Source organism: Saccopteryx leptura, chromosome 5, assembly GCF_036850995.1.
Source record: "Saccopteryx leptura isolate mSacLep1 chromosome 5, mSacLep1_pri_phased_curated, whole genome shotgun sequence".
In the NCBI taxonomy this organism is placed as follows: Eukaryota; Metazoa; Chordata; class Mammalia; order Chiroptera; family Emballonuridae; genus Saccopteryx; species Saccopteryx leptura.
The window spans coordinates 127,233,276-127,245,612 of NC_089507.1; the positions used below are offsets into that span (position 1 = coordinate 127,233,276).

The 12,337-nt window shown below is 42.4% G+C and overlaps 1 protein-coding gene across 2 annotated transcripts in view; it reads left to right on the plus strand.

The window, feature by feature from the left end:
• Positions 1-4,116: 4,116 nt before the first annotated feature.
• The window catches only part of NEBL (nebulette), a 451,526-nt gene continuing 443,305 nt past the window's right edge, over positions 4,117-12,337 (plus strand). The window contains exons 1-2 of one of the 2 annotated variants that reach the window (XM_066384605.1): positions 4,117-4,436; positions 5,707-5,801. In XM_066384605.1, the coding sequence (XP_066240702.1) occupies positions 4,368-4,436; positions 5,707-5,801 (164 nt within the window). In that variant the 5' untranslated portion in view covers positions 4,117-4,367. The remainder of the gene's footprint in view (positions 4,437-5,706; positions 5,802-12,337) is intronic. The other variant, XM_066384606.1, reaches the window with a different exon arrangement.

Below are 12,337 nucleotides of genomic sequence, written 5' to 3' on the forward strand. Positions count from 1 at the left end.
ATCAAGCTTGTTGACTGGAAAAACTTTTGTCTGTGGTGAATTTGTGCCAACTGGCAAAAATGTACGCAATTTTACACAATGTCTGACAATAGAAGGCACATAATAAAGTTTTGCGTAACAAGAGAATGCATAGTTCATTAATAATAAGAGCTCTGCTTTTCTGGCCACTATGCTTTTTAACAGCATACTTTTTAGACAAATAAAAAACAAACAAAAACAAAAATGAAAACCCAACCCATACTGTATCTTGTATGTAAATTTATTAGTTTTTGTTGCTGATGAGGTAGAAAGCATTTCCTTTCAATTTTCATTAAAGATGTATGAGTCAGCTTTTGCTGCAGTAATACTCTCCCACCTCCAATCTCAGTAGTTTATAGACATAAAAATTTCTTACTCTCATTATGTGAGGGTTAAGGGCTTACTATGGAGCTGTTGGGCACAGTTGGGCTTACTGAGCTCAGTTAGGTTCTACTGGCTAGGCAGGTATTTAAATTCTTGGACAAAAGTCAATGAAAGCAGCCACTCCCTGAGATATGTACTTCTCATGGTTGGGTGCCAGAGCTCAAGGGGGTAATAGAACAAAGGCAAACTATGCACGTCCCTTAAAATTCTGCTCTGATATGACATCTATCATGTCCACTCAAATTCCATTGGCCAAAAGGGAGTCAAACTATCAAGCTCAGAGTCACTGTGTGGAGAAATATAATCTGCTTATTGAAATGTTGCCAGGGTAGAACACAAAATTGTGAACCAATAATACAGTCTACCACAATTTGGGTCCAGTGTTTCTTAAAGTTACTGTTTGATCTTTTGTAGTATTACTCTTTAAAGCTTTTAATTTAAAGCTCAATTTATGTAGCTTAAATAATAAAAGTGATGATAAGGTCTTTAAAATGTTCTATGTAAATAGGCCCCAGAGGTAAAAGTGAACAGATTTGGAAATCAGTTAAATAAAAAAATGTAAATTTATAAGTATATAAATGTTTTCGTGAGGGTCATGATGGTAAGTTATTCTTTGTATCTGTGGACGTCCAAGCCAGCAGAAAAGGATTTAATTAAAGTGGAGATGCTGCGGTATAGTTTCCATAAAGAATGATTTCTTGATTAGTCAAGTGAAAAAGACATGAAAGGGGCAAAAGTTCTCCCTAGTGGATAATTAAATCATTCATCTGCTTGAAGGGGGAAGGCTGGGCCAGATGACAGGTTTCTGTCAACTCTTTGTTTATAGTACTTTAAGTTTTGAAATAAAGAAGTCCTTTTAAGACAGATGGCATTAAAATTCTTCTTCCATCAGTGAAATGTCACTAAGAAACTTAGAAGCTGGCTTAATGTAGAAAATGAAAATAGAGAAACAGATATGAGAGGAAAATGTGACTCTGAGCATTCATTGTTTATTTTTGATATAATAAAATATCACAGTTAATTCCAATTTTAATATAGTCATTGGTTTTATTTATACTTTCTATCAACAAACATTTAATTAGTATCTACTATATGTCAGGCATTGTGATATGTGCTGATTGGCTAAGAAATATCATAATTCACAGTTAAAAGATCTGATAAATCAGCTATAAATGTCACATATCACTATCACTTGTCTCAGAAATTTTGTTTACCATTTAAAAAAAAGAGAATAGGATATTTATTTATTTACTTATTTATTTTTGTTTATTTTGTTGATTTTAAAGAGAGGATGGGAGGGCAGGAAAGAGAGAGAGAGACAGGAACATCGATCTATTCCTGTATCTACCTTGCCCTGGGATGGAACCGGCAAACTTTGCACTTCAGGACAATGCTCTAACAATATATGCTTTCCAATTTAATTTGACCAACAGTTTTGGAGTACTTGTGATGTCACAGGTAACATGCTCTCTCTCAGCCCTGGGGCCTTAAAGCAAAATGAGATGCAATCGCTCTCCTGAACTGTTCAGATCCCCAGCCAGGGTGTGGCCATGATGAGAATAGGATTTTTAAACTATATTTTATCATCTACAGTTATGAAATCTAAATGCTAAAAAAAACTTAGTCTTTCGGGTGACCATATAAATACTTTTTTCCTCAGGCATTTATTTTCTTTTAAAATAAATATCCAGTGTAGGTTCACTTCCCCAGCTTTATTGAGGTTTAATTGACAAATAAGTTAGTAAGATATTTGAAGTGTTCAACATGATGATTTGATACATGTATACTATGAAGGGATTCCCCCCATCCAGTCAACACATCCATCACCTTACCTATTTATGGGTTTTTTTTTTTGGTGAGAACATTTAAGTTCTACTGTCTTAACAAATTTCAACTATAATTCAAACCTTATTAATCTAATACCTGCAAGTTTGTACCCTTTTACCTACCTGTCTCTATATTCCCACCTCTCTGTCACCACCTTTTTACTGTTTCTATGTGTTCAACCTTTTTGGTTTGGGGGTTTTTTTTGAGTCCACATCTAAGTGACATCATGCAGTATTTGTCTTTCTGTGTCTGGCTTATTTCACTTAGCCTAAAATCCTCCAGGGTCATCCATGCTCTGAGGCATTTATAAATGGCTCCGAAATGTTTTTAAATGACAACTGATCCTCCCTGACAGCAAATTACTGTTTTATTTGTTCTAAAGGTGATCCTGTGCAATGACTGGTTGTTGCATTGAATCCCTTTTAAGAAATTATCTCTTTTGAAAAGGCAAACAGCACAATCAGTGTAGCCTGCCTAAAAAGCCCAGAAATCAAGTTTTCTTTTTTTCACAAAAGCCCTCAGCAATGATTTAAAAAATAAAATGGCAGAAATATGTGTCACAGTAGTTGCTAGGTGATATTACTGAGTCTTAATCTTTGTGCTAGCAATGGAATGTGTTTATTTGTTATAACCTATGACGAGCCTATTTGGTGCCATGAGCCAGGAGGATTGAAACACTTTAGAACCGCTGACTCATTTAATTCTCACAGTAGGAGAGTAGGAGAGCAGGAGATGTTTTGTAGTGCTGTTATCCCCATTAGTAGATTAGAAAATTAAGGCACAGAGAGGCTAAGTATTTGCACATGAACAGTAAATGGAAAGGTGGGGCTTTGAACTCAGACACTCTAGCTTCATTTTGTGGCATTTTTATAAAGAATTCCAATAACCTGAGATCTTCATAAAACTAAAACCGATACCTATTCTTTTTGGTTCCATCCTACCTTCAGACTTCAGTTGGATTTTCAGGCGCTTGCGTTTAGAATCTTGAGTCTGTAATTGTTTCTCTTAATGCAGATGAAGAACTCTTCGTAGATTCGGTAGTATTTAATTGTAAAAATATACAGTATGCACACACACACAGAACGATGACCGTTTATTAATCAAGAAAGGCTTGATTCGGGCCTAAAATGACCAGTCGTTCTTCAAAAAGGGATATAAACAGTGCAGGGGTTGGGAACTAGGGAGCAAAGAAAGCTTTTACAAATCCAGGGCCCAGGGACTTAAGGCAGGCACTCGGCAGAGGCGGTGGGAGAGGAGGCGGCACAACCCGTGGCTCTGCGGGGAGATGAGTCGAGTTCCCCGCAGGTCTCCCGGCTCCCGGGCCCAAGAGCACTGCGTGCCTCCGGAACAGCCTTTGCCCGGGACTGGGCGCTGGGAGGGCGGAGGGGCGTCTTTGCTTGCGGATCCGCGGCTGGAAGAGGGCGGGCGCACCCCCACGCCCTTTGGGTACTGGGAACATCAGCCTGGGAGGAGGGGTGACTCGGCTAGGGCAGAAAAGATGAAGGCGAGGAATCGCGCGGCTGATGACCCCCCCCCCCCCATTCCTCCATCCCCCACCGGTCCCTTCTCCGCCGCCTCCCACCTGGCCGCCCCCGGCTGCGGGACTAGGCGTGCTTCCAGGCCTCGCAGTCGCAGCCCGCGGTCTCTGCAGACTGTCCCGGGCGCTGCCCTCTCCCTCCCCCCGGTTCGCCCTCCCTCCTAGGTGCCCGACGTGCTCATTCCTTGCCACTTGGGTCTGGGCGCGCCGGTGGGTTTGGCCTGCGCGGCTGCGGCAGCAGCAGCGGCGGCAGCGAGGCGGGGGAGCTAGTGAGAGCGAGGGGCGGGCGCAAGTGTCTGTGTGAGTCACCGGTACCTGGAGTGCGAGCGACGCAGAGCGAGCGGCCCGCAGCCTGAGCGGAGCCCAGGCGGCCCCGGAGAGCGCAGCCGCCCCTAGGCGCCAGGCCCCGGCGCGCGCCCACCCGCGCCCCGCCGCTCTCCGCGCGCGCCCGGCTCGCTGCTGCACACCGGCTGCCACTCCAGACCCCAGCGTCCGGCGCCCGCTGCCCTCCCGCCGGCCCCAGGCAGTGCGGGGCTCGCCGGGGAATGTCACAGCGGCTCGTGGGAGCCCCAAATCGTTGCCGCCCCCGGGAACCGCGACAATGAATCCCCAGTGCGCCCGCTGCGGAAAAGTCGTGTATCCCACGGAGAAAATCAACTGCTTGGACAAGGTGAGCGAGGGGCGCCAGGCCGGCCGGGACCTGCGGGAACCGGGCTGCACCTGTTCCGAGAAGTTTTGACATCTGGGATAGAAGGAGACGAGTGGGTCTGAGTGTTTGTGTGGTCTTGGCCCCGGGTACGGGCCCGCGAAGGAAAACGCCCGCGGAAATGTCAGAGTGCACACTTGGCGATAGTGTTGTTGGAACTGGGAGAAGCTTTTGTCGGGGTGCGGGTGGCGGGGATGTGGGGCTGCGCCGGCGTCCGCAGAGCTGCTGCGGAGCGCGGCCCGGGAGCCTCGCCCCGCACCTAGGGGCCGATCGGCGAGCCGCGCCCCTCCCACCTCCTCCGGTGTTCCTCACTTCCCTGTGCTTAGCGCCCGGAGGACCGGCCCGCACCCCGACTTCTTCCCCGCCCAATGCCTCCCGTGCTGGCAACGAGGTGGAGAGGCACATATATAGTAATTAATATGTCAGGGGCAGCCGCTGCCGCAATGCTAAGAATAATCCCTCGGAGAGCCCCGGCTCCCCGTTGCGGGCGGGACTCACCGGGGCTAATTCACCCGGTTGGGAATTCCAGAGGAAATGGCTTTAGCTGGGTCGCCGCAGTCCGGCTCCGAGCCGTCCCCGGGCGTGGATGGAGTTGAACAGCCTGGGAGACAGACCCTGGCTCTATCCTGAGTGCTTGACAATTGAAGCCAGCCGGAGGTGGTCCCTGTGAAATCTGCGTGTGGTGTCAAAAATGCCTCATAAGAGCACGCCGTCATCCTGATAGTCATTCCGGACAGAGTCCACCCTCCCCGCAGTGTAGTGGAAACTGGACAGGGGTGCGGGAACCAAGGGTACTTACCAAGACGGCCTCTTGGCTACGCGGGTTGCCTGGCTTTCCGGGGACAGTTATTTATCGGGATCTTACAAACACCGGTGTTTAGGCACTTTGAACTAAGTCGTTTTCCTTTTGAAGCCACTTCACAGGCCCCATTTCTCTGTTAACCACGCTCAGAATTCCTTCTGGCTGCTCAGAGAAGTGCGGCGTGTATAGAGCTGCGCAGTTCTTCTGTCTGAGCCTGTACGTTGTGGTAGGGAGTCATTTAGAACTCAATTTTAGTAGCTGCCTGCTTTATTTACTGAACAGAGTAAGCAAACACATCCACTGTTACCTGCCAGCATTTTGTCCTATTTTCAAATACAGGCAGGGACTGCGGTGAACTACAAAAGTCTCCTTTCTATACCCATCCTGGAAAGAACTGTCATTATACTAAAATTAAAAAAAATTATTTTTCAGTATTGGCATAAAGGATGTTTCCATTGCGAAGTCTGTAAGATGGCTCTCAACATGAACAACTACAAAGGCTATGAAAAGAAGCCCTATTGTAATGCGTAAGTATTGTCAAAATGCTATGCTGGGGTGGCACAGCGTCAGTGCATAAAAGTGAGTGGATCTGCCTGCTTTGAAGAATTGAGTCACTGTGTCACCCAGGTGTGTCAGCAGCTAACTACCTGTATATAGCACATACTCTGGGGCATGTACTTGGTTGAAGGTCATTACATTTGTCTTTTTAATGTGTAGGGTGATTTGTGTCTTCAAACCGGAAGGTTAGTTTCGGAGGTTCACATTTTTGCAGAGTTGGGATATTTGTTAGAAGCTGCAGAACTTAGAAACTGCGAATGTGTGGGCTCTGAAGTGCATGTCAAGTAGATTTCCATTTTAATCATATGACAAATCTCATTTTTAATCATATGATGTTGCCAAACTGCAATTTCATATCTGGAACCTAGCTGCTACAGAAGGAGTCTCACTCACTTGGCCTTAGCTGAGACCACTCCAGGTATCCTGGAGCTTAAACAGGGAACCTGGAGTTTAAACAGGGAACTGAACCTGCTGGATTAGTAGTAGGTCTGTTGGTGGGGATTAAAGGAGGTAAGCTTTCTTTGCAGGCTTTTCTGTAGGTATGCTTCTAGCCTATAATAATAGCAATTAGTTAGCATTTATACAGTGCTTACCATGTGCTAGGCCTTGTTCTAAGCTCTTTATGCATACTGAGTCATTTAATCTTTATAGAACCTGTGACTATTATTATCCCCATTTGACAGATAAAGAAATTGAAGCACGGAAAAATAAACCTCAGGAAGTGGCTCACTCAGATCCCTTCTTAGAGGCTGAATATAGTTAAACATTGGCCAGTGCTTCCACATGGCCACCCTGCTGCCCTCAGGCAATGTTTCTCAACTCCTGTGAGCATCTTTCCACTCAGGCTGTTTTCAGCTGCAGGCCCTTGGCTCTGAATGGTGAACCTTCTCCCTGGTTCTCTGCGGGACCTATGGGTCTGGAGGAGGCAGAGGAGCTATCTAGCTTTTTGTCCTCAGAGATAAATTCTCCTTAGAGTTTTTGAAGCAGGTTCATTCAGGTCTCCTGGATATGAAGGGCCTGTGGTTAATTCATGCTTCCCTCATGGGAGTGTGTTACATAGACACTGCATTTTTGTTAAACAAATGTAATGTGCCTGTACCTCTCTGATGAGGAACTAAAAAAAAAAAAAAAAAAAAAAAAAAATCTCTAGCTTAGCGCTAGACCGGAAACTGAAAACATCAGATTATGGGGACATTGAACAGAATTTAGGACTTCCTTTCATAGGTGAACTCTGTAGATATCCCCTAAATTTATTAATGTGTTTAACCCTCCTATGTCATGCCATTTGCTGGGAAAATGTGAAGCAAAATGAAATTGCAGTGTCATGGTCTCCTGCTCCTCTTAAAGGGAGGTATAAATGATTGGTTAAAGATCAAAGGCAGGCAGCAGCAACTGAAAGGGAAAGGGCCTGACATCCATAAACAGGATAATGGTTCTTTGGTTAAAGGAAAGTGACCCATTCTTCCTGTGTGTGTTCCAGCTTCTGGCCTTCTTCAGTCAGGCTTTCTGGCCACGCCAGGATTCTTTATAGTCACCCAGCCCGGGGTTGAGCCTGGTGATCACAATGCCTTTGAGTGGCCTTGGTAGGCCTGGAGGAGTGAGAGGGGAAGAGAAAGATGGGAAAGAAAGAAGAGAAGGAGGAAACAACAATAATACAATATAATATTGAGAAAAAGAAAAGATAAAAATGAAAGGTCAAAAAAGAGGTGCAACTGAAGCACGGCCTTTGATTGTATTGGGCCTTTTGAAACTTCAGGGCCCATTGCCCTAGTGTCAGTTTGGTCCAATTGAAAAGGATATCTGATTCGGCAGCAAATCATGAGTGGCTGGTTTGCACTCTGGCTTAATAGTGAGCTAGTGCCCAGAACCTTTGAGATTCGGACCACAAAACAACAACACTCATTTTGTAGATAGGAAACATCCAGCTGTGTTGTTTCAGAGGTCAGAGTCTTATTTTTAATATTTCAGGTATGTGTAAATCAAATGCTTACAGGTTTTCTCTCTAAAATTTCTTGCATAACACCAGAATTTTGTTATTTGGTTTGGCTCGAATTTTTGGGTAGCAGCTCAGATTTTTTTGCTTAATATTGAGCCTAGTAGTCCACTTTATTGAGCAAAGACACAGAGGAAGACTAGACTTCATTGTTAGTATGTGAAAGAATAGAGTTGATGGTTTAAATTTGTTTAATTTAGCTTTAACTTTATGGCCCATGCTTTCTCCAGAGAATGGAGCCTGGCTAAGTTGCAGATTCTGTCTGCTGTGAAGGTTCCTGGCTACAAGGCCCTTGTTCTCAACCCTTTATTTTTCCAAGGGCACAGGTGGCCATGTGTACTCCCTGGTCAAAGTGAATTACCCTCCAGGGAGCCTCTTGCCTCTGCTCTAATTCAGGTGGTTGCCTGTGGTCTTGGCTGGAAGGGCTGTCATAATTTCTCTGGGTTAATGGTGGCAAATTGATTCTTGGAAGCATACTGCTACTGAAAAATGAAACATTCTATGGCCATGTAAAGCAGTATTTTTCTGTACCTACTTAGGTTCCGGCGTCACATGCTTAAGTGAAAATTACTATTCTTCTTTCCCCTGTAACTTTACATTGTGAAAATTTTCATGTACACAAAAAGGTTGAAAGAATAATACAATGAGCATCTGTATGCTCCATTGAGATTCAACTATTATTAATGTTTTGCCAGTTTGCTTCATATTTTTATCTATTTATATGTACAAGAACTTTTGTTACTGTTGGTTCATTTGTCAGTTTCACCCATCAAGTGAGTTTCATATGTTGAGATGTTTCATCCCTAAAAATTTCATCATGCATATGCAAAGAATAAGGAAAATTTCTTAAAGAACCACAGAGCCATTATCACACCTGAGAAAATTAACAAAAATTTCATATCTAATGTTCTGTTTATGTTCATATTTCTCCAGTTGTCCTAAGAATGTCTTTTATAGCTGTTTTCTTCCTTCCTTCCTTCCTTCCTTCCTTCCTTCCTTCCTTCCTTCCTTCCTTCCTTCCTTCCTTCCTTCCTTCCTTCCTTCCTTCCTTCCTTTCTTTCTCTTTTATTTTCTTTTCTTTTCCTTTTTTGTGACAGAGACAGAGAGGGACAAATAGGGATAGACAAACAGGAAGGGAGAGAGATGAGAAGCATCAATTCTTTGTCGTGGCACCTTAGTTGTTCATTGATTGCTTTCTCATAGGTGCCTTGACTAGGGAGCTACAGCAGACCGAGTGACCCCTTGCTCAATCCAGTGACCTTGGGCTCAAGCTGGTGAGCTTTGCTCAAACCAGATGAGCCCATGCTCAAGCTGGCGACCTTGGGGTTTTGAATCTGGGTCTTCTGTGTCCCAGTCTGACGCTCTATCTACTGCACCACTGCCTGGTCAGGCCTAGCTGGTTTTTTTTTAAAAAACCAGAATGCACTCAAGGTCCATACTTTACATTTAGTTGTAATGAAAATGACAACTTTTCTTGATTATTGGGTATTGAGTATTCTCTATTTCTACTGTCATTCTATTAATTGATAAAATCTCAGAATTTTTAGGAAGAGGACTTGCATAGCATTGTTTGTGAAAATAACATATATTTAACTTAAGTACGTTTAAAATAAATATTAAGAATACTGTATTTCCCCATGTATAAGATGCTCTCATGTATAAAATACACCTTAATTTTGGGATCTGAAATTTGAAAAAAAATATATTAAATAAGGTTATTATAATCAAGTTTTATTCATCATAAAATTCATGCTACTCCTCATCTGTGCAAAAAAGTGGGAAATGCAAATAAAAAAACTACAACCACTGTATAAGACACACCCAGTTTTTAGACCCCAAATTTCTCAAAAAAAGGTGCATGTTATACATGGAAAAAATATGGTATACTTAAAAATTTAAAAGCATAAACATGGACATTTAGGATTACATTAAGATGACATAAAGGCATTTTTTTTAACTTTTTTGAAAATTTATTTATTTATTTATTTATTTTAGAGAAGAAAGAAAGAGAGAGAGAGAGAGGGGAGGGGGGGAGGTGCAGGAGCATCAACTTCCATATGTGCCTTGACCGGGTAAGCCCAGGGTCTTGACCCAGCAACCTCAGTGTTCCAGGTTGACGCTTGATCCACTGCACCACCACAGGTCAGGCAACACATAAAGGCTTTTAATTTTAATTGATATCTGAGGGCATTTTAAAAAATGGAATGAAGTAGTGAGTATTTACTTCAATTTAAATTTGTTGCTTGTTTATATTGTCAATGTGTTCAGAGAAGAAACAATTTGCCATTTGGTTTCCTGCAAAAGAGAACATGTATAAAATATAATTTACATAATATTTAAATTTTGATCTTTTGATAGAATGATCAAAGTATAGTACACACTGGATGTAATATTGGGCATAATACACATTTAGTTCCCAGTACAGCAGTGCACACTGTTTAAATATTTAATACAAACTAGTCTCCTTGAGTACATGCCATGTTTTTGTAAGTCTTTATGTTTCATAAGCTGGCAATGGATTCTTCTTCATTTTCAGAATCTTTTTCATCATGGAACTTGCAAAGAAAAGAGGACTCGGCAATATTTTTGTTGCTAAGAGGTGCTGAGAAAATATCACCAGATGATTAGACAAAAAACATAGCTCACATTTGTATGTGAATTTAGATGCCAAGTTAAACTATAAATGTTTTGCCACCCAACAAGCCACACAATGAAAGTAAACCCAAGGCCACCTGTCAAAGACCTAATTTATCATGTGTAAAAGTCAAAATTGCATTTCTTATGTGTTTGTAAAAAAATACATTTGTTCTTAAATTTATCTGTGAAATACTATCATTTTGAGATATCAATGGCCAGCTAATGTACCATCACCAAAGGTCAAGTAATTTTAGGTCAGGGGTTGGACTGGTTAGTGACACAATTGCTTATCAGGATTTTGCCAATTATTTCCTCAAATCGTCACTTCTGCGGAAATTTTGGGGGACTGAAGATTTGTCCTGACCTTCCCACTTTAATGTACTTGTATCTGTATAAATGTATCTTTACTTATAGGGTTGAGAGAACACAAATATCTGTGCAAAATATGTTTATTTATGCTAACAAATATGATTCCTCTCACCAAGTAGTTTGACTTACTATAATTTTGAAAGACTTTAAAAATAAAACAGTGGGAGCTGTGCATTGTGTTGACTTTTGCCCTATCCGTGTTAGTGTTCCTTGTGTATTTATTGATGGTCGGCTGCTTGGAAGATGCTGGGCTCGGTGCTCTTGCTATGAGCCACCTGGAACGGCCAGTGTAGTTCAGCCAGCCTGTCTGGAGGGTGAATCTAGGCCAGCGTTGCATTCTCTCTCATTTACCATTGCAATGGTGGGCACTCCTTGTTAGTGCCTTTGCTAAGGATTGTGGAAGAAATTGAAATTAAACCTGAGAGTTTTTCCACCACGTATTTTCCTCGTCTCTGTTTAGGCCTCCGAAGCCTGGTTTTATAACACTCCAGGCACTGGAGTTATCTCAAGGGGACTTAGGAAATTCTTGCTATTATGTTAGCTTTAATTACCTCAGAACTTCTCATGAAGGGCCCTGTGGTATAATTGGAATTTTAAAACAACACAGAACTGGATTTGAGTCCTGCACCACCATGTCCTCCTAAGCCAATCTCCTGATCATGAAGCTTCATTTGTGAAATGGAAATTGGAAAGCTTAACCCATCCGATGGTGTGAGGTTACTGCCCAGTGTGTGTCAGAGTCCCAGGCCCATTTCTGGCTCAGGGGACTGAAGCACTCTCACTTCCTTAGTGTTCCTTTCTCAAAACAGAGTGTGGAAAGGAGAAGAGGAACTATAGCAAGGAAATAATAGTCACACCTATTAAAAAGTTTATACCAGTGTCTTTTACACTGTGGGTTGCTACTCATTATACGGTTGTTTCCAGAACAGAAAGTGAGAAAGAAAGAGAGTATGAGGGAGAGAGAGCAGGAGAGGGAGAAAGAAAGAGAGAGAGAGAATATCAGTGTACATTTGAGTAGTGAAAAGCAGTGGTCCCCAACCTTTTTTGGGCCACGAACTGGTTTAATGTCAGAAAATATTTTCACGGACTGGCCTTTAGGGTGGGACGGATAAATGCACAAAATAAAATTATGCTACCGGCGTAAAAACTGTGGTATTTTTAAATATAATCGTTGAACTGATGAGAGAAGCATCAAGAGTGAGTCTTAGACGGATGTAACAGAGGGAATCTGGTCATTTTTAAAAAATAAAACATCGTTCAGACTTAAATATAAATAAAATGGAAATAATGTAAGTTATTTATTCTTTCTCTGCAGACCGGTACCAAATGGCCCACGGACCGGTACTGGTCCGCGGCCCGGGGTTGGGGACCACTGGTGAAAAGAATACTTATTTTGGCAAACTTTTTTTTTTAGTCCTATATGTAAATACGTACTGGATCATGATGTAAAAATATGTCCATTTGGCAATGTGGTTAAAAAAGCTTGAGAAACATTGGTTACGTTCC